Below are 23,850 nucleotides of genomic sequence, written 5' to 3'. Positions count from 1 at the left end.
GGAGCGCTTTTAGGCGAGCGCCATGGCGGGAGTGTCCATTCACTGCATGTTCACTCACTCACTCACTCACTCACTCACTCACTCACTCAGGTATACAACCAGGCATTATTAACACAAGCAAGCAGATACATTAATAAAGTTGTCAATTGACTGAAATGTTACAGTAGGACATGGAGTACCTCATGCATAACACATGCTAATTTAAAATGTGTATTTTCAAAGAGGCAGCTGTTGGACCAATATGACATCAATATGGTTAGCATTACATTAATGTAAAGTATTTAATTTTCTTTCAGACAAGGCCGCAGCTGAGTCCAGTGATGTGACATATTCACAGATTGAACTCAAAAACTTACTCAAGAAGAAGGGTGAGTCAACTGGAGAAAAAACTAACAAAATAAATGCAACACGAAGAAAGGTGCGTTCGGAAATTCGCACATGAGCGCACTGGTGCGCCCTCTTGTCGTTTGTTTATTCGGTGCACTCGGTGCGTTGTCGTTCGAAGATTTGGTGCGTTGCGCCCCAGGCGTGCCGAGTGTCCGCACTGACCGACCCTGCTCATAAGCTGGGGTTGTCCAGTGTGCGTGCGTCACTAGCGGTGTCTCGTGCTTGACTCTTGGAATTGCCAAGCCGACCCTCAATATAACAAATTTTTCTGTGGCTTTGCCGCATAATAACAAGCGGCTGATGTGTGCGTCCTCACAAACAGCTAAAATAGCCGATCTGGATGAGGAATAGCAGCACTCTCGTCTCATTTTTTTTACAAGTGCATTCACAATACATTGTAAATAAATACATATACCTGTACACTTGTATGTTTAGTTAGCTAAACATCGAGGTGAAGACTGGATCCTTTACATTGCATTATTTATTAAAAACAAAATGTTTTGCTGAACATATGTTAAATCCTCAATAACTGCTTTAATTATGTAGGAATCACGGGCCAAATGGTATGGAATCCTATACTCTCTGACGTGTGTGTGCGTGCGTATGTATGTGTGTGTATGTATGTGTTACAGGACCAGCAGAGCCAGGTGTGACCTACTCCGAGGTTAAAACCCAAAACAAAGCTAAAGGTATAGTGTAAGACTTCTCTTTCCTGAGAGTAGTCCATGTTTTTAATTGTTTGTAACATGGGAGCGCCAGGTTTTTGGGAACTCCAGCAACTTGAAGGTTTCTCTGGGCTTAATATTACTTGCGCTGGCGCACTTTTCCCTGCCTGCCCGAAAGCTGTGCTAAAATATTTTCAACCCACGCGCCTGGAAGCGCTTTTAGGCAAAGTGAGCGCCATGGCGTTTTCACTGCATTCACTGCATGTTCACTCACTCACTCACTCACTCACTCACTCACTCACTCACTCACTCACTCACTCAGGTATACAACCAGGCATTATTAACACAAGCAAGCCGATACATTAATAAAGTTGTCAACTGACTGAAATGTTACAGTAGGACATGGAGTACTTCATGATAACACATGCTAATTTAAAATGTGTATTTTCAAAGAGGCAGCTGTTGGACCAATATTATGACATTAATATGGTTAGCATTATATTAATGTAAAGTATTTAATTTTCTTTCAGACAAGGCCGCAGCTGAGTCCAGTGACGTGACATATTCACAGATTGAACTCAAAAACTTACTCAAGAAGAAGGGTGAGTCAACTGGAGAAAAAACAAAACAAAATAAATGCAACACGAAGAAGGGTGCGTTCGGAAATTCGCACATGAGCGCACTGGTGCGCCCTCTTGTCGTTTGTTTATTCGGTGCACTCGGTGCGTTGTCGTTCGAAGATTTGGTGCGTTGCGCCCCAGGCGTGCCGAGTGTCCGCACTGACCGACCCTGCTCATTAGCTGGGGTTGTCCAGTGTGCGTGCGTCACTAGCGGTGTCTCGTGCTTGACTCTTGGAATTGCCAAGCCGACCCTCAATATAACAATTTTTTCTGCGGCTTTGCCGCATAATAACAAGCGGCTGATGTGTGCGTCCTCACAAACAGCTAAAATAGCCGATCTGGATGAGGAATAGCAGCGCTCTCGTCTCATTTTTTTACAAGTGCATTCACAATACATTGTAAATAAATACATATACCTGTACACTTGTATGTTTAGTTAGCTAAACATCGAGGTGAAGACTGGATCCTTTACATTGCATTATTTATTAAAAAGAAAATGTTTTGCTGAACATATGTTAAATCCTCAATAACTGCTTTAATTATGTAGGAATCACGGGCCAAATGGTATGGAATCCTATACTCTCTGACGTGTGTGTGCGTGCGTATGTATGTGTGTGTATGTATGTGTTACAGGACCAGCAGAGCCAGGTGTGACCTACTCCGAGGTTAAAACCCAAAACAAAGCTAAAGGTATAGTGTAAGACTTCTCTTTCCTGAGAGTAGTCCATGTTTTTAATTGTTTGTAACATGGGAGCGCCAGGTTTTTTGGGAACTCCAGCAACTTGAAGGTTGCTCCGGGATTTTTACCTTGCGCTGGCGCACTTTTCCCTGCCTGCCCGAAAGCTGTACTAAAACATTTTCAACTCACGTGCCATGGCGTTTTCAGCCAAGAAATAAAGCTCAACGGGGACTATAAAGTGTCAAACGGTGAATTCACTGCATGTTCCCGTCACATTTGGAATATGACTCGCCATGTTGAATTCAACAGTGACACTATCTGTGTGCGTGTGCCTGTGTTACAGAAGGAGCAGCAGCACCTGATGTGACCTACGCCCAGGTTAACTACCAAGACAAAGCTAAAGCCAACAACAAGAAAGGTATAGTGCAAGTGTAAGACCACAAAGTTTCCACAATGATTTTTTAGTCGAGTAGTCCATGATTTGAGTTGTTATTAAATAACATGGGAGCGCCACGTTTTTTGGGAACTCCAGCAACTTGAAGGTTGCTCCGGGCTTTTTACCTTGCGCTGGCGCACTTTTCCCTGCCTGCCCGAAAGCTGTACTAAAATATTTTCAACCCACGCGCCTGGAAGCGCTTTTAGGCAAAGTGAGCGCCATGGCGTTTTCACTGCATTCACTGCATGTTCACTCACTCACTCACTCACTCACTCACTCACTCACTCACTCACTCACTCACTCACTCACTCAGGTATACAACCAGGCATTATTAACACAAGCAAGCAGATACATTAATAAAGTTGTCAACTGACTGAAATGTTACAGTAGGACATGGAGTACCTCATGCATAACACATGCTAATTTAAAATGTGTATTTTCAAAGAGGCAGCTGTTGGACCAATATTATGACATGAATATGGTTAGCATTATATTAATGTAAAGTATTTAATTTTCCTGATGTCCTGTCTTTCAGACAAGGCCGCAGCTGAGTCCAGTGATGTGACATATTCACAGATTGAACTCAAAAACTTACTCAAGAAGAGGGGTGAGTCAACTGGAGAAAAAACTAACAAAATAAATGCAACATGAAGAAGGGTGCGTTCGGAAATTCGCACATGAGCGCACTGGTGCGCCCTCTTGTCGTTTGTTTATTCGGTGCACTTGGTGCGTTGTCGTTCGAAGATTTGGTGCATTGTGCCCCAATACGCACAGCGAGTAGGGCAACACGCAGAGGGGGGCAACAAAATGTGCCAAAAAGTGCCTCAATATAAGAAATTTCTCTGCGGCTTTGCCGCATGATAACGAGCGGCTGATGTGTGCGTCCTCACAAACAGCAAAAATAGCCGATCTGGATGAGGAATAAGTGCATTCACAATACATATACCGAGGTGAAGACTGGATCCTTTACATTGCATTATTTATAATTTATTCTGCATGAATGTTTCGCTGAACATATTATGTTAAATCCTCAATAACTGCTTTGATTATGTAGGAAATTAACATGAATTACGGGCCAAATGGTTTGGAATCCTAACATTACTCTCTGACGCGTGTGTGCGCGCGCGCGCACGCGTGTGTGTATGTGTTACAGGACCAGCAGAGCCAGATGTGACCTACTCCGAGGTTAAAAACCAAAACAAGGCTAAAGGTATAGTGTAAGACTTCTCTTTCCTGAGAGTAGTCCATGTTTTTAATCGTTTGTAAGTGTCAAACGGTGAATTCACTGCATTTGGAATATGACTCGCCAGGAATTCAACAGTGACACTATCTGTGTGCGTGTGCCTGTGTTACAGAAGGAGCAGCAGCACCAGGTGTGACCTACGCCCAGGTTAAAATCTACCAAGACAAAGCTAAAGCCAACAACAAGAAAGGTATAGTGCAAGTGTAAGACCACAAAGTTTCCACAAAGATCTTTTAGTAGAGTAATTGTTTATAACATGGGAGCGCCACGTTTTTTAGCAGGAGCACCAGATGTGACCTACGCCCAGGTGAATTACCAAGACAAAACTGAAGCCAACAAGAAAGGTAGGTGAAACATACATACCCACCTATAATAGAATAAGAAGGGTATAGAAATACATACCATAAGGTATAGAATACATTATCCACCTATAGGACCAGTAATGCGGCTGAGGGGCGAGGTCGCATGCACTGGCCATATTTGGAGCGTATCTCGAGTGTACAGGGTGTGATGAGGTCAGATCAAGATATGGAATGTCAGAACAGGTCAGCTCCATGTGGAGATCTAAGGGTGGCAGCGGGGGCAGTGTATTTTGCCAAATGGTGTCATCTAAATAATGAAAATGAGTGAGGACCAATTATATGAAGATATGGTTGAACATGAGTTAAGTGTTCCTCTAAAATGTGTAATTACTAGACTGAGAATCAACATAATGCATATTATGCAAATGCACTACTTTGTTCGGCTAACAACATGTTCTGCGTATTATTTTCCATTCACAGAATCTCCAGCTCCACAGCAAACTGAGGATGCAGTTCATTCTCTGGTCAAACCAGGGACGTCTCTTGGTAAGATATTTATGTCATTTCACGACCAAAGAGCTAAGGCTGCTACAGTACAATATGTCTAGCTGTGCGTTCATGCTGTGACCTCATACGTTATATAGAAACTGTAATTGTATTCCGTGGCAGTCACTGTATCTGCGTTTGACTTTTTAGGTGGTAAATGAAGATGCTGTAAAACATGGCCAAGAGAAGACACCATGGAGTACTGTAGAAGAGTTGTTTTCTTTCGCAAGTTTTTTTCCCACAATTTTGCAACCCATTTTTCCCACCCAGTGTCAATTATCTAATGTAATCCCTGGGCGCTTACACTTCCTCTGCCCACCTGGGAAGAGCAGCGGACTGACCTCATGCTTTACTGTAGCAGAGTTGTCCAGAATGAGTGATAAGACGTACGTCTTGCCCAACCAATCAATCAATCAATCAATCAACTCACTCTACCAGTAGGAACCAGTCACACAGATGAGTTTTGAGCAGAAAAGGCAGAGCACCAGTGTGTATTTTAGACCATGCCATTGTTGCCAATCAACGTTATAGCTATATGAAGTGTATATACAGGCTTTTTGTTGGAAAAACCCAAGACAGCTCCAGACAAAAATGCTGTCTTTCTCTTTTTTTCCCCCATCTAAATCCGTTTAGCTTTTGTTGGTGACTTACCTAGATCACATTTTTATTCTATAAGTTAAATTATGTTAATGATTGTATCAATGCTGAATGTGGGGGGGGGGGGGGGGTGCCTGGAACAACATATTTTGAGATGGCAGTCGGAGGCCAATTACATTTTTAAGTTTGGGGGTCCTTGACATGAAAAGGTTTGAGAACCACTGACATTTTTTTTCAGAAAACTCTCAGGATTTAGAAGACATTTGTAGAATCGTCCACAGGTCTAAATGGGTTTTAAGCGCATGCTCCTTTCGACTTCCGGACCTTTATAGTTGTAAAGGGAAGCGATAATAACTAAATGTTGACGTCATTCAGATATACCGAGTATAAAAACAACTTTTGAGTTGTCCCCCAGACTTTAACTATTGTTATCCTTTTAGCATACAATAATGTCTACATTTTTTACAGGCCATCATGTTCAACATTTTTACAGGACCCTTTCTTTTCTTCCACTTTCATCAGTGTGGATGATCACATAATTGCCGTTATAGTTTTATGTTATAGATACTATATGTATTTATCTTTAATTATTGATGTGGACGGCTCTTGATGTCGCCTCTGATTGTGCAGAATTACCGTTGCATTTGAAAACATGGATTATGTGTCATCTTCTGTTTTAGCGTTGAGGCTATTTAAAAAAAATAGCAGATATTCAGCACATCACTTCGTGATGTACCGTGAGCTTGTTGGAAAAAAAAACTTTTTTGAAAATATATTTTTTTTTAATCATTTTGAACTGGTTTAGCAGGCATTCGTAGAATTTGCCTCAGGTCTTAATGGGTTTTTATTAGAGTGTTTACTGAGTTGTGTGACATGTGGAAATTATTATTGTTGTTGTCGTGTGGGGAGGAGGAGGACCACAGTAAGTTGGGGATCCAACTGAAGAAATAGGCCTATACGTTGTAGAACATTGACAAAACAATCATTGTTGCTGCCGGGCGGAAGTCCAAAAACTCTTCTTAAAAACAATTTAAATAGTGAAGATAAGTAAGTAAGTAGCCTTGCCGAGCCATGAGGCCCATAGGGGCAGGAGCCTATATCTCCTGTTTCTGTAGCGTGAGGCAGCTTGATGTACAAGTACACCCCCTGGACATGACGCTATAGTATGTCGCAGGGACTTACCCCCAATCCAACCCTTGATGCTGAGTGTGAAATAGTGAAGATAGCCGACCTTATAAGCTCACAACACCTTGTAAATGGGCTAGTTTCACTACTTGTGTGTGACACTCTTGTATGATAACTTTGATAAGACATTATTTTACAAATTTGAAAAAATTGAAATATGAAGATACAGGTTTCTGCCTGACAGCAATATTCCAGTGGTCAAATGGATTTCTTTTTGTATATATATTTTTGCAGTAGGCCTCATGGCCAAGAGAAGACACCATGGAGTACTGTAGAAGAGTTGTTTTCTTTCGCAAGTTTTTTTCCCACAATTTTGCAACCCATTTTTCCCACCCAGTGTCAATTATCTAATGTAATCCCTGGGCACTTACACTTCCTCTGCCCACCTGGGAAGAGCAGCGGACTGACCTCATGCTTTACTGTAGCAGAGTTGTCCAGAATGAGTGATAAGACGTACGTCTTGCCCAACCAATCAATCAATCAATCAATCAATCAATCAACTCACTCTACCAGTAGGAACCAGTCACACAGATGAGTTTTGAGCCGAAAAGGCAGAGCACCAGTGTGTATTTTAGACCATGCCATTGTTGCCAATCAACGTTATAGCTATATGAAGTGTATATACAGGCTTTTTGTTGGAAAAACCCAAGACAGCTCCAGACAAAAATGCTGTCTTTCTCTTTTTTTTCCCCATCTAAATCCGTTTAGCTTTTGTTGGTGACTTACCTAGATCACATTTTTATTCTATAAGTTAAATTATGTTAATGATTGTATCAATGCTGAATGTGGGGGGGGGGGGGGGGGGTGCCTGGAACAACATATTTTGAGATGGCAGTCGGAGGCCAATTACATTTTTAAGTTTGGGGGTCCTTGACATGAAAAGGTTTGAGAACCACTGACATTTTTGTTCAGAAAACTCTCAGGATTTAGAAGACATTTGTAGAATCGTCCTCAGGTCTAAATGGGTTTTTAAGCGCATGCTCCTTTCCACTTCCGGACCTTTATAGTTGTAAAGGGAAGCGATAATAACTAAATGTTGACGTCATTCAGATATACCGAGTATAAAAACAACTTTTGAGTTGTCCCCCAGACTTTAACTATTGTTATCCTTTTAGCATACAATAATGTCTACATTTTTTACAGGCCATCATGTTCAACATTTTTACAGGACCCTTTCTTTTCTTCCACTTTCATCAGTGTGGATGATCACATAATTGCCGTTATAGTTTTATGTTATGGATACTATATGTATTTATCTTTAATTATTGATGTGGACGGCTCTTGATGTCGCCTCTGATTGTGCAGAATTACCGTTGCATTTGAAAACATGATATTCAGCACATCACTTCGTGATGTACCGTGAGCTTGTTGGAAAAAAAAAAAGAAAGAAAATATATATTTTTTAATCATTTTGAACTGGTTTAGCAGGCATTCGTAGAATTTGCCTCAGGTCTTAATGGGTTTTTATTAGAGTGTTTACTGAGTTGTGTGACATGTGGAAATTATTATTGTTGTTGTCGTGTGGGGAGGAGGAGGGCCACAGTAAGTTGGGGATCCAACTGAAGAAATAGGCCTATACGTTGTAGAACATTGACAAAACAATCATTGTTGCTGCCGGGCGGAAGTCCAAAAACTCTTCTTAAAAACAATTTAAATAGTGAAGATAAGTAAGTAAGTAGCCTTGCCGAGCCATGAGGCCCATATAGGGCAGGAGCCTATCTCCTGTTTCTGTAGCGTGAGGCAGCTTGATGTACAAGTACACCCCCTGGACATGACGCTATAGTATGTCGCAGGGACTTACCCCCAATCCAACCCTTGATGCTGAGTGTGAAATAGTGAAGATAGCCGACCTACGTATAAGCTCACAACACCTTGTAAATGGGCTATTTTCACTACTTGTGTGTGACACTCTTGTATGATAACTTTGATAAGACATTATTTTACAAATTTGAAAAAAAATTAATATGAAGATACAGGTTTCTGCCTGACAGCAACTATTCCAGTGGTTAAATGGATTTATTTTTGTATATATATATTTTGCAGTAGGCCTCATTTAGCCGTTTTCCTTTGACAGCTTTTCGTCATAATTTGAATAATATTACCTTCTAGCATCGCAGGTTATTTAGACATTGAGCAGCTTTATCTTTGTTACATTCTAAAAAGGATGGGACCGAGTATAGAGCCTTACCTCAGTCAAAGAAGGGTTTAAAGTGCTTTATCTAAATACCTGTTGTATTCTGTCTTTTTACTATTAATACAAATAAATACCAAATAAAGTCGTCTCAGAGATTTTATTCTATTACATAATGTGCTAGATGACTTCATCCAGGTCAGGTTTTATTCAGACCTAGTTGTTGATTTCTGAATTACCCGACTACAACATTTTGATATGCTTTTGATTGGCTGGGCTGCAAATGCGGCCTTCTGCCTCTGCACAACTAATCGATTTAATCCATTATAAAACATAACTGATAAAAATAAAATTATTTTTTTTTAATAGCAAAGCTTAGGTCTACAAGCTTGTAGATATATTTACATGTTTTTATAACTTTAACACATTGTTGCTTTGTATTGTCCCTGTTAAATAAACAAATATATACATCAAATTAAATAGTTGATTATAAAAACAATGTACAGTATTAGAGTTGTGAATTGATCAATTGCCTACTTCTAAAAATGTTCTATAAGAAATGAATTGATAGCTGCAGCCGCACTCTGCTGTGCTTTGTTCTACACATGTTGCCTGGGCCAACACTGCCCTCTTGTGGATGTTTACTACAGAGCTCACATAATCACATTACATAGACAGCTGGATAGAGCAGTGTTTATACCTACTAAGTACCCAGTGGAGGAATCCAGGAAAGCAACTATAATATTAAGTACATTTAGTTTACTAATAATGTACTTGAGTACACTTTTGAGGTACATTTACTTGCCTATTTTGAATATGGTCACCGAAACAATATGGAATACTGGCTTAATCATTTATGAATTGCAATTAGGGGCCGGAATGTTGAAGTCATTTCAGCATTTGCCTCATTAGTCATGGGGAAAATGCCATTATTATGTGATCGCGCATTGAAATGTCTCACGTTGAGGCTTGTTGTTAATTCACTGTCGAGGCTTATCACGAGCCACTCCAATACAGTCGACACACACCAACACAAAGGCTGATAACAGAGATTTAAACCAGCAGTTGCAGCTACAAAAAATAATCAAGATTCCGCAACTACTGCATGGTATATTTAGTCTAGAACAGGGGTCTTCGATGTTTTTCATTTTCAGCCAGGCCAAGGACCACTTAGCTCAGGGGTGGGCAACTTTGACGATGGAGAGGGCCACTATATATTTCCACACTCACTCCAGAGGGGCCACAGTGCATACTACTGTCGTAGCAAAAATAGCCGATCTACAAGCTCAAAACGCGTCGCAGCTTGTAGATCAGCAATCTTTGCTATATTTGAATTGAAATCCGGAATAATGTTTTGCTATTTGTTTATTGGAATCCTGAAAAGTAACCGTTTTATTTAATTTCAAATGCATTTAGTTATAGTTATGTTAACTTTATGAACTGTTACTGTAACTACATTCGACACAAAAAGACAATAACATTTCAATACTAGCCATTTAAGTAATTAAAGCGGGTCATGTTTGCATGTTTGGAATTGTAACAGCTGAAATCAATACTATATCAGCGTTCTGATATTAACCTGCGAATGTGGCGGCTGCGTGCGGCCTACACGGACAACTTCCCATTGACAATGAATGGAGAATTTATGTCATATGTAGACGAGCAAATTGGCTATTTCGGTCCTACACAAATTAAATTCCCATTAGCAATGAAGCAATAGATGATAAGAGCGCCCCTCACATCCCACAGGTATGATTTTTGAGGGGCGCTATAGCCCCTCCCATATACAGGTTTAATGTTTGTTTTTAGTTGAATGTTTGTTTTTAAAAACGCCATTGACGACGAAGGGAAAATGTACGTCATCTTGTCCCTAACACAAACATTAAATGCATTAACATGAAAGAGAATGTAATGTTTGTTTTGACACCGTTTGTTTACATCACCATTACATCACCTAATCATAGCAACATGAGTTAGACTTTAATATATTAGCGCCCCTCACTTCACTTCACACGGGTGGGATTTGTATCATTAAATGTGGACCAGGAAATGCAATGACGCAGGCCTGCTGACGGACCGTGTAAGAACAGTGAAACCACGACCCCATCAATACAAAACATATCACAGCTGCACTATACTGTACATAACTTTCCTCTTCTCCTCCGGATTTGAATTTGAACCCGGTTTCGTGCACAAGTGCTGAAATGTTTCACTATTGATCTATAGAAGAGCCTGGGAATGCGATATAGTAAATCTTGACCATCAGGTCAAAATGTGTCAAGTGTCTCGGTGCGACATAATATGTCTCACCTATAGACTCATGATCTGACTGACACATTTTCATATTGTGACCTTTGACACAATCTAAACGTATATCAATAGAAGAGACAAAACTTCAACGCGCTGAGCATTATGGGGGTCCGTGGTCTAATGCATAGAAATCACACCCGTGTGATGTGAGGGGCGCTCTAATCAATTATACCAACCTTGAAACATACCTTAGTTACGTCACAAGAATGGTGGTGCCTTATTGGCCAAGGGTTTCTACCTATAGCGACAGCCGAGTTGCTCAGACACATATGGCGTAAATTAAGCTCCATTGGCATTTAATGTTTGTTAAGACAGAATCTACACTATACTGTAGCTGTTTATAGGAGGGGCTAGCGCCCCTCAAAAAGTCCATAGACTTGGCTGCAACATGACGTCACGGGGGGGGGGGGGGGGGGGGGGGATAGAATAAAGTCACGAACACTGCAGGAATGAGACCAAGACTGAAGGGAACGACAAGCCTCACGATGTCCATATCGTCCTACATGGCAGCGGTTCCCAAAGTGGGGTCCAGGGACCCCTAGGGGTCCTTGAGAGAGTTGCAGGGGGTCCCCATGGCTAAATGATAATTATAGCAACCAAATGGACCCTTATGGGTCTGTAACTCTTGAGAGTGTATACACTCAAATTCACTTTGATTTTACAATATAAATTGGGAGTCCCAGAGATAGAAATTTAAAAAATAGCAGATATTCAGCACATCACTTCGTGATGTACCGTGAGCTTGTACATCTGCTGTTTGAACATTTTTGAAAAATCTTCTTTGAAAATATATATTTTTTAATCATTTTGAACTGGTTTAGCAGGCATTCGTAGAATTTGCCTCAGGTCTTAATGGGTTTTTATTAGAGTGTTTACTGAGTTGTGTGACATGTGGAAATTATTATTGTTGTTGTTGTGTGGGGAGGAGGAGGACCACAGTAAGTTGGGGATCCAACTGAAGAAATAGGCCTATACGTTGTAGAACATTGACAAAACAATCATTGTTGCTGCCGGGCGGAAGTCCAAAAACTCTTCTTAAAAACAATTTAAATAGTGAAGATAAGTAAGTAAGTAGCCTTGCCGAGCCATGAGGCCCATATGGACAGGAGCCTCTCCTGTTTCTGTAGCGTGAGGCAGCTTGATGCACAAGTACACCCCCTGGACATGACGCTATAGTATGTCGCAGGGACTTACCCCCAATCCAACCCTTGATGCTGAGTGTGAAATAGTGAAGATAGCCGACCTATAAGCTCACAACACCTTGTAAATGGGCTATTTTCACTACTTGTGTGTGACACTCTTGTATGATAACTTTGATAAGACATTATTTTACAAATTTGAAAAAAAATTAATATGAAGATACAGGTTTCTGCCTGACAGCAACTATTCCAGTGGTTAAATGGATTTATTTTTGTATATATATATTTTTGCAGTAGGCCTCATTTAGCCGTTTTCTTTTGACAGCTTTTCGTCATTAATTGAATAATATTACCTTCTAGCATCGCAGGTTATTTAGACATTAAGCAGCTTTATCTTTGTTACATTATAAAAAGGAGGGGACCGAGTATAGAGCCTTACCTCAGTCAAAGAAGGGTTTAAAGTGCTTTATCTAAATACCTGTTGTATTCTGTCTTTTTACTATTAATACAAATAAATACCAAATAAAGTCGTCTCAGAGATTTTATTCTATTACATAATGTGCTAGATGACTTCATCCAGGTCAGGTTTTATTCAGACCTAGTTGTTGATTTCTGAATTACCCGACTACAACATTTTGATATGCTTTTGATTGGCTGGGCTGCAAATGCGGCCTTCTGCCTCTGCACAACTAATCGATTGAATCCATTATAAAACATAACTGATAAAAATAAAATTATTTTTTTTAATAGCAAAACTTAGGTCTACAAGCTTGTAGATATATTTACATGTTTTTATAACTTTAACACATTGTTGCTTTGTATTGTCCCTGTTAAATAAACAAATATATACATCAAACTAAATAGTTGACTATAAAAACAATGTACAGTATTAGAGTTGTGAATTGATCAATTGCCTACTTCTAAAATGTTCTATAAGAAATGAATTGATAGCTGCAGCTCCACTCTGCTGTACTTTGTGTTGCCTGGGCCAACACTGCCCTCTTGTGGATGTTTACTACAGAGCTCACATAATCACATTACATAGACAGCTGGATAGAGCAGTGTTTACCTACTAAGTACCCAGTGGAGGAATCCAGGAAAGCAACTATAATATTAAGTACATTTAGTTTACTAATAATGTACTTGAGTACACTTTTGAGGTACATTTACTTGCCTATTTTGAATATGGTCACCAAAACAATATGGAATACTTATACTTATACTTATTATATGGCTTAATAATTTATGAATTGCAATTTGGGGCCGGAATGTTGAAGTCATTTCAGCATTTGCCTCATTAGTCATGAGGAAAATGCCATTATTATGTGATCGCGTGTTGAAATGTCTCACGTTGAGGCTTGTTGTTAATTCACTGTCGAGGCTTATCACGAGCCACTCCAATACAGTCGACACACACCAACACAAAGGCTGATGACAAAGATTTAAACCAGCAGTTGCAGCTACAAAAAATAATCAAGATTCCGCAACTACTGCATGGTATATTTAGTCTAGAACAGGGGTCTTCGATGTTTTTCATTTTCAGCCAGGCCAAGGACCACTTAGCTCAGGGGTGGGCAACTTTGACGATGGAGAGGGCCACTATATATTTCCACACTGCATACTACAGTGCATACTACTGTCGTAGCAAAAATAGCCGATCTACAAGCTCAAAACGCGTCGCAGCTTGTAGATCAGCAATCTTTGCTATATTTGAATTGAAATCCTGAATAAGGTTTTGCTATTTTTTTATTGGAATCCTGAAAAGTAACCGTTAAAATTAATTTCAAATGCATTTAGTTATAGTTATGTTAACTTTATGAACTGTTACTATAACTACATTGGACACAAAAAGACAATAACATTTCAATACTAGCCATTTAAGTAATTAAAGCGGGTCATGTTTGCATGTTTGGAATTGTAACAGCTGAAATCAATACTATATCAGCGTTCTGATATTAACCTGCGAATGTGGCGGCTGCGTGTGGCCCCCGGGCCGCCAGTTGCCCACCCCTGACTTAGCAATTTTCGATTCAGAATGGAAAGTTTACGTCATACGTGTCTGAGCAAATCGGTTATTTTTGTCCTACACGGACAACTTCCCATTGACAATGAATGGAGAATTTATGTCATATGTAGACGAGCAAATTGGCTATTTCGGTCCTACACAAAGCAATGAAGCAATAGATGATAAGAGCGCCCCTCACATCCCACAGGTATGATTTTTGAGGGGCGCTATAGCCCCTCCCATATACAGGTTTAATGTTTGTTTTTAGTTGAATGTTTGTTTTTAAAAACGCCATTGACGACGAAGGGAAAATGTACGTCATCTTGTCCCTAACACAAACATTAAATCATTAAATTAAAGAGAATGTAATGTTTGTTTTGACACCGTTTGTTTTACATCACCATTACATCACCTAATCATAGCAACATGAGTTAGACTTTAATATATTAGCGCCCCTCACTTCACTTCACACGGGTGGGATTTGTGTCATTAAATGTGGACCAGGAAATGCAATGACGCAGGCCTGCTGACGGACCGTGTAAGAACAGTGAAACCACGACCCCATCAATACAAAACATATCACAGCTGCACTATACTGTACATAACCTTCCTCTTCTCCTCCGGATTTGAATTTGAACCCGGATTCGTGCACAAGTGCTGAAATGTTTCACTATTGATCTATAGAAGAGACTGGGAATGCGATATAGTAAATCTTGACCATCAGGTCAAAATGTGTCAAGTGTCTCGGTGCGACATAATATGTCTCACCTATAGACTCATGATCTGACTGACACATTTTCATATTGTGACCTTTGACACAATCTAAACGTATGATGGGCAAGCTACTTGGAAAATGTAGTAAGCTACACTACCAGTTACTCTCTATTAAATATAGCTCAACTACAACAAAGCTATCCCCAGATAATTATAGCAAGCTACACTATAAGCTACATGGCAAAAGTAGCTAGCTACATGGACACTACTTTTTTTTTAAATATTTTTTATCAACTTCATGATCAAGTTTCCACCGAACGAATAGCCTAATAGGCAGGCAAAAATGCTGAGTTTGGTTGTTTATTAAAAAACAAACTGGAAACAAGCCCTCTGTCTGGCTTTTGGTGTCAACTTTTTCACATTTACTTGTATTAATGTACCTTGCGGTGTGGCTGATTCATGTGTTCAGTGTTGGGAAAGTTCTTTTTTTTATTAACTATAGTTCAGTTAACAGTTAATTTTTTTTAAAGGAACTAATTCAGTTCATAATTCAACATTTTGAACTAAAGTTCATGGTTCCAAAAAATGAACGATTTTAGTTATTTTTTGTTCTTTTTTAAAATTATTATTATTGCCACAGCCTAGCCATTTGCGCACCAGCTGAGAGACAGGGATTTAGACTAGAGCAGTGGTTCCCAAAGTGGGGTCCGGGGACCCCCAGGGGTACCTGAGGGAGTTCCAGGGGGGACCCATCTATTTTGTTCATGTTCATAAAGTGCTAAAGTGTTTAAAGCAGTGGTTCCCAAACTTTTTCATGTCAAGGACCCCCAAATTGACACTACATAGCCAGTGGACCCCCATTTGAAAAGATATGCCAGGGACCCCCATAAGAGAAGACGTCTACATTTAGACGTACACATTTAGACGTCTACATTTAGACGTATACATTTTGACGTATACATTTAGACAGTGTCCCCCCGAGTGCCTCCCCAGTGTCCCCCCGAGTGCCTCCCCAGTGTGCCCCTGAGTGCCTCCCCAGTGTCTACCCAGTGCCTCCTCAGTGCCTGCCCAGTGTCCACCAGTGTCCCCCCAGTGTCTCCAATAGCAATACAAGAGCAATAATACAAATTAATCTTAATGTATTAATCTAATTAATTAATTAAGTAATCAAAATTGCGGCCTGTGCCCAGCACCATGCCAAAGCTTTTTCCTGCAGGAAACACTGCTTGTGGTTGTAAATATATTGTTATCCGTGTTGCGAGGATGAGGTGGTACCTGGAAAAATATCTACCCCAAAAGGGGTACCTGGTCCAAAAAAGTTTGGGAACACCTGGACTAGAGAATGCGGGTGGCCTGTTTGTTTGTGTCAGACTCTTCTTATCTAAACCAACCAATCATGGATTTCTTTCCAGGGATTTTTTCCCCCCACAAAACTTTATTTAACAGTAAATTTGTAACTTTGTAGCTTTTGTTGAAAGCTACGTCACTACTTGGGTCTAAAAATAGCTACACTACAAAAAACGCTACTTGGTTCAAAAGGAGTGAAGCTACCTTCAAGCTACTGATAAATGTAGTAAGCTATGTAGCTTCGCTACTTGTAGCTAGCTACTGCCCAACACTACGGTATATCAATAGAAGAGACAAAACTTCAACGCGCTGAGCATTATGGGGGTTCGTGGTCTAATGCATACAAATCACACCCGTGTGATGTGAGGGGCGCTCTAATCAATTAGTGACCTTATACCAACCTTGAAACATACCTTAGTTATACGTCACAAGAATGGTGGTGCCTTATTGGCCAAGGGTTTCTACCTATAGCGACAGCCGAGTTGCTCAGACACATATGGCGTAAATTAAGCTCCATTGGCATGTTTGTTAAGACAGAATCTACACTATACTGTAGCTGTTTATAGGAGGGGCTAGCGCCCCTCAAAAAGTCCATAGACTTGGCTGCAACATGACGTCACGGGGGGGGGGGGGGGGGGGGGATAGAATAAAGTCACGAACACTGCAGGAATGAGACCAAGACTGAAGGGAACGACAAGCCTCACGATGTCCATATCGGCATTGGCCCGCGGTTCCCAAAGTGGGGTCCAGGGACCCCTAGGGGTCCTTGAGAGAGTTGCAGGGGGTCCCCATGGCTAAATGATAATTATAGCAACCAAATGGACCCTTATGGGTCTGTAACTCTTGAGAGTGTACACTCAAATTCGCTTTGATTTTACAATATAAATTGGGAGTCCCAGAGATAGAAATGTGATTCAATGGGGGTCTGTAGCCTATAATGCATGTCAAACTGGGGGTCCTTGAAATTAAACAGGTGGAGAATCACTGCTTAGAGCCGTAAAACACTTCTCTTATGGGGGTCCCTGGCATATCTTTTCAAATGGCTAATAAGTGTCAATTTCTGGGTCCTTGACATGAAAAAAGTTTGGGAACCACTGCTACATGGCACATTAATTAGGGCGTTGCTGCACTGGCGTATACGGGGGGGGGGTCTGCAAGCGATGCAATCCGGTGGGGCACCCATAGCAAGGGGTGCCTCACTCGCCCAACGCCGTATAGCCAAACTCTTAACGAACTCCACTCTGCAATAGAACTTGGTCGGCCACCCATTTTGCATCTGAGATCAGCCCCCGGGGAGTGACATCATCGCTGTCCAGCGTTGCCGTCGACTAGTGTGGGCGGTCCACGTGCTTCAAGGTTTATACATATGTTCTGTTGCTCCTGGTCGGGAGCAACGGATGTACGGGCAGAGCAATGCGGAATGGGCTATTTTCCAAATTGCCGAGGGGGGGGACATATTACTGTGGTAAAAGGGCCCCACCCTCCTCCGTGCAGGCTGGCCTCGAGGATTTCGGGGGCCACTGCGTCCCCGATTATCTACGTGGTGACCGGCCACGAGGTTCGCGTGGCATTCGTGCCGCTCCGCCATCATAAAAGGGCGTTGCGCGAGGAGTAAACCCTATTATTTCAGAGCGACGATACTTCCCGTACATCCCCCCCCCACCACCTGTATCCACGCACGGACTGCATGAAATGCTGCACTGGACGGTGCACCTGAAAGGAGGGCCGGGGCGGGACTACGACCACGCTGCTGTGGCAGTGGGGCACCGGCTGTTCGCCTTCGGCGGCTACTGCTACGGTCCGAGCAGCGCCGCCGACCAGATCGACGTGCACGTCTTCAACACGGTGTCCCTGCGCTGGAGGAAGCTGCCCCCGCAGACGACCCCCGCCGCCCCCGAGGAGGAGGAGGGCGGCGGCCCCGGCCCCCGCCGCGGCCCCGACGTGCCCTCCCGGCGCGACCGCCACACGGCCGGCCTGGTGGAGGAGGACAACGTCATCTACGTCTGGGGCGGCGTCACCTTCGCATGGGAGTTCTGCAACGTGCTGTACGCCTTCGACGTCGACGCCCGCCGCTGGTCCGCGCCCGCGGTCTCCGGCGCCGCGCCGGAGGGCCGCTGCGACCACTCGGCCTGCGTGGTGGGCAAGGTCATGTACGTCTTCGGGGGGTTCGTCCACCTGACGTCGTGCCACACCAGCGACATCCACACGCTGGACACCGCCACCATGGCCTGGTCTCTGCTCCGCGCCCGGGGCACGCCGGCGCCCGCGTCCGAGTGCCACTCGGCCACCATCATCGGGACGAGGATGTACGTGTTTGGCGGCCAGGGTGATCAGTTTGACTACAACAACGGCGTCAGCGTGTTCGACACAGAGACCAACTGCTGGCTGAGCGCAGCGGACGAGGACGGCGTCGGCGCGTTCGACGCGGAGACAAACTGCTGGCTGAGCTCGGCGGACGAGGATGAGTTCCACCACCTGCTGAGCCACGGGGACGACGAGGACGACGAGGACGACGACGACGAAGAGCACGGCCGTGACATCACAGCCTCCGACGTGGAGTCCTACGGCTGGCTGGACCAAAGGCCCAACGACGAGTACGGCCGCCTCCTGGCCCAAGAGCTGGAGTACCACTGCTGCCTGGGTCCAGGGGACGAGGACAAAGAGGACTTCTACGACGACCTCTGCGAAGAGCTCTACGGGGAACTCTACGAGCCCAGCCGCCTGCCGCGCCGGGAGGCCGACGCCGACGACGAGCAAGGCCTCTGGCTGAGGAACGGCGACGACTACTACGAGGGCGACTACAGCCGCTGGCTGAGTCGAGAGAGGTTCTGTCCGAACCACCGTGGCGGCGGCGACGACGACGAAGAACACCCCTACGAAGGCCCCTACTACTACCACGACAACGACTACTGGCCGAGGACGTCGTCGTCCGAGCCGTTCGTCCCGGGGGAGCGCGAGGGCCACTCGGCCTTCGCCTTCAACGGAGAGCTGTACATATTCGGCGGGCACAACTACATCCTGGGCCGGACCTTCAACGACCTGTGGAAGTTCAGCCCGGACACCTCCTCCTGGACGGAGGTGGAGGCCAAGGGGAAGGCGCCGCGCTCGTGGATGTCGCGGATGTGCTGCTGCGCGGTGGGCGACCGCGTCGTCCTCTTCGGCGGGTGCCGCTTCATGGCCGCCCCGGTGGACGTGGAGGACGTGGACGACGACACCGACACGTACGACAACCTGTACCTGCTGGACCTGCGGCCCACGCTGAAGACGCTGAGCATGCAGGCGGTCACGCGGCACGTTCTGGAGCAGTCGGGGCTCCCCCACAACGTCAGGTGGGAGCTGGCGACCATGACGAACCAACAGCGGCAGGGATAGGGTCCAAAAGGAAGCACGCACGCACGCACTTCTCCAGAAATTCTGCAGGTGCTGGTCAAAAGTATACGCACAATGAAAAGGAAAGGGATGTCCGGCACACTGTTTCTCTGCTCCCAGAGAATTTGTAATTAGCACAACGTTTCGACCCTTACGGGTCTTTGTCAGTATGACGAAGGCCCGTAAGGGTCAAAATGTTCCCTGGAGCAGAGAAACAGTGTGCGTCCTCCCTTCCTTTTCATTGAAACAGCAACAGACGTTTATAGCAACAGCCCACTGAAATGAATCGACGATGCCCACACAAGGGAAACACGAGAACTGCAGGGAACAAAGGAAAGACGAAAAGGGGAAGATTGGGAGATCAGCCGTCCATAAAACGCGTTGTTAAAATGTGTTCAGGGATATCCACCAGGAACTAGAAAGCATCGTACAGGGAAATACTGTATATGCACGTGACGTTATAGGCAAACCGTGACGGTTTGCCAAGATCTGTAACATTATATCTTATGCTTGGGGGAAAAGGAACGGACACTTATGTGGAACAGAACTTCAGGAAACGGATGTTTGTACAGGAGGACTGCCAGCGTTTTTGTTAACTTTTTTATTGTTTATTTATGGCGAGGCATCTGCAAGATGCTGAGAGTTTGTGTCCATCAACCGTACACCTCGCTGCGAGTACTACCCATCAGGGGAACTACCCATAGATCCGAAGTCCCGTTAGTCCGAACATGCACTGCTCCCGTGCTTGCGGTTAGGTTTAGGTTTGCTCCCGTGCTTGCGGTTAGGTTTAGGTTAGGGTTAGAGATAGGGATAGTAATTTCGGAACAATGAACCTTCTGACTAATGACACGGCACCACAGATCAGCACCATCCCTTTTACACACACGCGGCTGTCGGTATAGGCCACAGAAGCACCTCCTTCGGGTTGTTTTCACATGAGTTTATACTTTTTTTAATATGTACTGCGATTTTATAATGGAAGCCAGAGGGGGCTGTGGTCACCCCAAGACATTTCACAACCTAGGAGTCATGACTGATGTCACAGAGAGAGAGAGAGAGGGAATTTTGAAGTATACAGATAGATTTGAGTAACATTGGAATATTCGTCGACTAAACTAAATGCAAACTAAATGGAAACTAAGCTACGATGACTAAAACTAAATATATTGACAATTTCGTCAACAGATAAAAACTAGACTAAAATGTTAGGAAGGGACTAGTGGACAAGAGATCCAATGTTAGGAAGGGACTTGTGGACAAGAGATCCAGTATAAGTCATTTTACAAGTTGCATGCTGAAAATGGCAGATCTACAAGCTCGAGCTTGTAGATCGGCTATTTTCAGCAATTGTAAAATCTGTCATTACGACGGCATCAAGGCCCGCCAAAACACATTTTAGTATTAAAATATTACGACTAATATTTAGTCGACTAAAACTAGGCTAACACTAAGACATTCCAGGTGACAAGAATGTGACTAAAACTAAATTTGCTGCCAAAAACAACACTGGTGCCGTGGATGAGAACGTAATTTACATAATTACAGTGAATGTTGTGGCAGGACACAGTATACTTGCTGTTCCCAGACTGTCACACAACATACACAGCCCACATGTATGCTGTATACCATGTCGACATATGACATTAATTGATAAATTACACAGCCTAGTATGTATTAAGTATTCCAGAGCCAGGTACAGTCACTATTAAACATGAGGACATTTTGTTTTATATTGGGTGGTTGACAGATATTCAACCACAGAGCTATAACAAAGTCCTCAGGCTTTATCTGTAAAATGTATATTCAATTGAAGACACTCAACAAACTCTACATTGTGCGAGGGGCGGGGTAATTCATAAAATGTATTGAATCAATTATTCATCATTCACACACACACACACACACACACACGCATACACACACACACACACACACACACACACACACACTAGAGACTGACACGGGAGTGGATTTCCACTCCTGTCCTGTCCCACTCCCACAGAAAAAATCCTGTCCTGTCCCAATCCTGGACCAGGGTAAAAATAAAAATCCTGTCCTGTCCCACTCCTGTAGAATGACTCCTGATCCCATCCCGCTCCCACTCGAGATGACTCCCACTCCCATCCCGCTCCTGTTTTTTTTTTTTTTTTTAATACTGCATTGTGCCGATTATAGACTACTCCAATAATAAGATGAACCCCATTTTTCAAGACTAATTAGAGAAAAAAGTACATTGAAATTCAATTAGTCTAGTCCCCGTCCCCGATAACAAAATAAATAGTCTTATATTCAGCACAATATGGTAAGTTACTCATTAAGGCAATGGATGGAGTTCTTATTTTTTTAAAGAGTATTGTTTCATGCCATTAAACAATGTGGCACCAGGAACAGTTAACGTGGTAAATGTAATGGTATATTATATATATACCATACGGCATATAATTCCTTAATCCAGTTTAAACAACAATCTTCAAAGGCCCCAACACATAATACCTTATACATACCTTGCTATGGTGGAATGTATGTCAGTTAAAAAACAAAACATTGGTCAGTCACACCACGCCTATGGTAACAGTACCTTAGTTGAATAAACCCAAACATGGTATTTAATGTTTTATTTTATTATTTAAGACATTGTTTCCTTCTCTCAGTCCCTGTCGCAGGGTAAACAAAACGTCATATAGCACATGGCTAATTGTACCGTGCCAGGGAGGAGGAGGAGGCGGAGCGGCTGTAACTTTCTCCAGGCCAATAATGGATTTAATCATTCCAAATAGGTCTCCATTCATTGCTACGGTCGACATGCTCGTCTCACTGTCACTCGCTTTTAGTTTTGACTAACGCAAGCGCAAAGCAAAGCTATTGCTGCGCTGTGCAGAAGAGCCATTGAAGTTAAAGTGAATGCGCAAGATTTGCGACATTGAGGGGGGCAGAAAACTGAGCGCTCGAGCACTGTTCATGCAGCCTGGAGTTCAGAGAAGTGGGACTAGCTGGAGTTTGATAGTTGAGATTGTAGAGCTTGTAGACCCGTCTGTTTTTGCAGCTCCGGTGTCAGGGTAACAATAAGAAATTATAGGCAGAGATGAAGTGAAGTTGAACAGCCAAGCAGCAGCAAGCTACGCTACGCTAAGCTAACATCACCACCACCATGGCTGGTGTTGTGTTAGCTTAGCAGCTAAGCCTTAGCTTCTTGCAATGCTATAGCGTTCTCACTGCGGTCTCACGGTGCAGGCACTGTGGTGTGGGCTGCTGCTTGGAGAGGAGAGGCTACAGGCGGCTCAGCGGCTGCTATGACCAAATTGATTGTGTGCAACATGACAACTGTTTTAAAGTATTGTACAGTGACAACTATTGAAACTTTATTGTAAACAAACACTGCGGTCCACCCAGCTCCACCCCCTGGCTACAGCAGGCAGCCAGCAGTGAGCCTGAGCACCGCGGCGAGCGTTGTTTCCTTCCTGAAAATGATCATTATGATTCTAGATAGATGGCATTCCCGCTCCTGTACGCTCCCGTTGATTTTCATTCCCGTCCCGTCCCGATCACGGGATTAATAAAAAAATTAATCCCATCCCACAGGATTCCCGCGGGAATCACGTGACCCACGGGAATCCCGACAAAATGTCACTCTCTAACACACACACACACACACACACACACACACAACAAACAAACTATCAACTAACTATCAGCGTTAGCCTCAATTAGCCTGACATAATATTGCAACGCCCTCTCTCTATTGATTAACAGCTAGCTCATTCATGAAACATTGTATCAATAAACGATAAACAGTCACAAAACTCACTGTTACTGGACCCTCGTCTGGTTCTGACAGACAGGGGTGTGTGCAGGCTGGGTGGTGTGTGATAATCTGGTCGAAGAATTCCTTTGGTACGGTGAATGTGGCGGTGGGCCCGGGAGAACAATAATGCGACACGAGACAGTATCACGCTAAAGGTTCACAAAGTTTATTACACACACTTTGTCTTTCCAGTGTGTGTGTGTGCGCGCACGCGCGTGTAACCGTGCGTGTGTGTGTACACATAAGTTCAGAGAAACCACGGTAGGCTTGCTTCGTACTGCAAGCAGTGCAACAGCACAAACGAGCCTTTAATTTTTAAGTTAAATTGTCTCCCAGTTATTTATGCGGTTATTTACCCCCCCCCCCCCTTTCC

At 43.3% G+C, this 23,850-nt stretch overlaps 1 protein-coding gene across 1 annotated transcript in view; it reads left to right on the top strand.

Annotated features, from left to right (window-relative positions):
- The window catches only part of LOC308334118 (uncharacterized protein), a gene marked incomplete at its 5' end in the record, with an annotated part of 284,691 nt that extends 279,408 nt beyond the window's left edge, over positions 1–5,283 (top strand). Inside the window, 7 exons of the mRNA XM_080790705.1 lie at positions 2,695–2,769; positions 3,323–3,394; positions 3,941–3,997; positions 4,143–4,220; positions 4,309–4,374; positions 4,813–4,878; positions 5,029–5,283. Of these exons, the coding sequence (XP_080646831.1) occupies positions 2,695–2,769; positions 3,323–3,394; positions 3,941–3,997; positions 4,143–4,220; positions 4,309–4,374; positions 4,813–4,878; positions 5,029–5,039 (425 nt within the window). The 3' untranslated portion in view covers positions 5,040–5,283. The remainder of the gene's footprint in view (positions 1–2,694; positions 2,770–3,322; positions 3,395–3,940; positions 3,998–4,142; positions 4,221–4,308; positions 4,375–4,812; positions 4,879–5,028) is intronic.
- Positions 5,284–23,850: the final 18,567 nt, after the last annotated feature.

The sequence above is a fragment of the Protomyctophum bolini genome, assembly GCF_963924005.1.
Source record: "Protomyctophum bolini genome assembly, chromosome: 19".
Classification (NCBI taxonomy): domain Eukaryota; kingdom Metazoa; phylum Chordata; class Actinopteri; order Myctophiformes; family Myctophidae; genus Protomyctophum; species Protomyctophum bolini.
The sequence above is the reverse complement of the archived record's forward strand: the minus strand, read 5'-3'. Positions and strand labels throughout refer to the sequence as shown.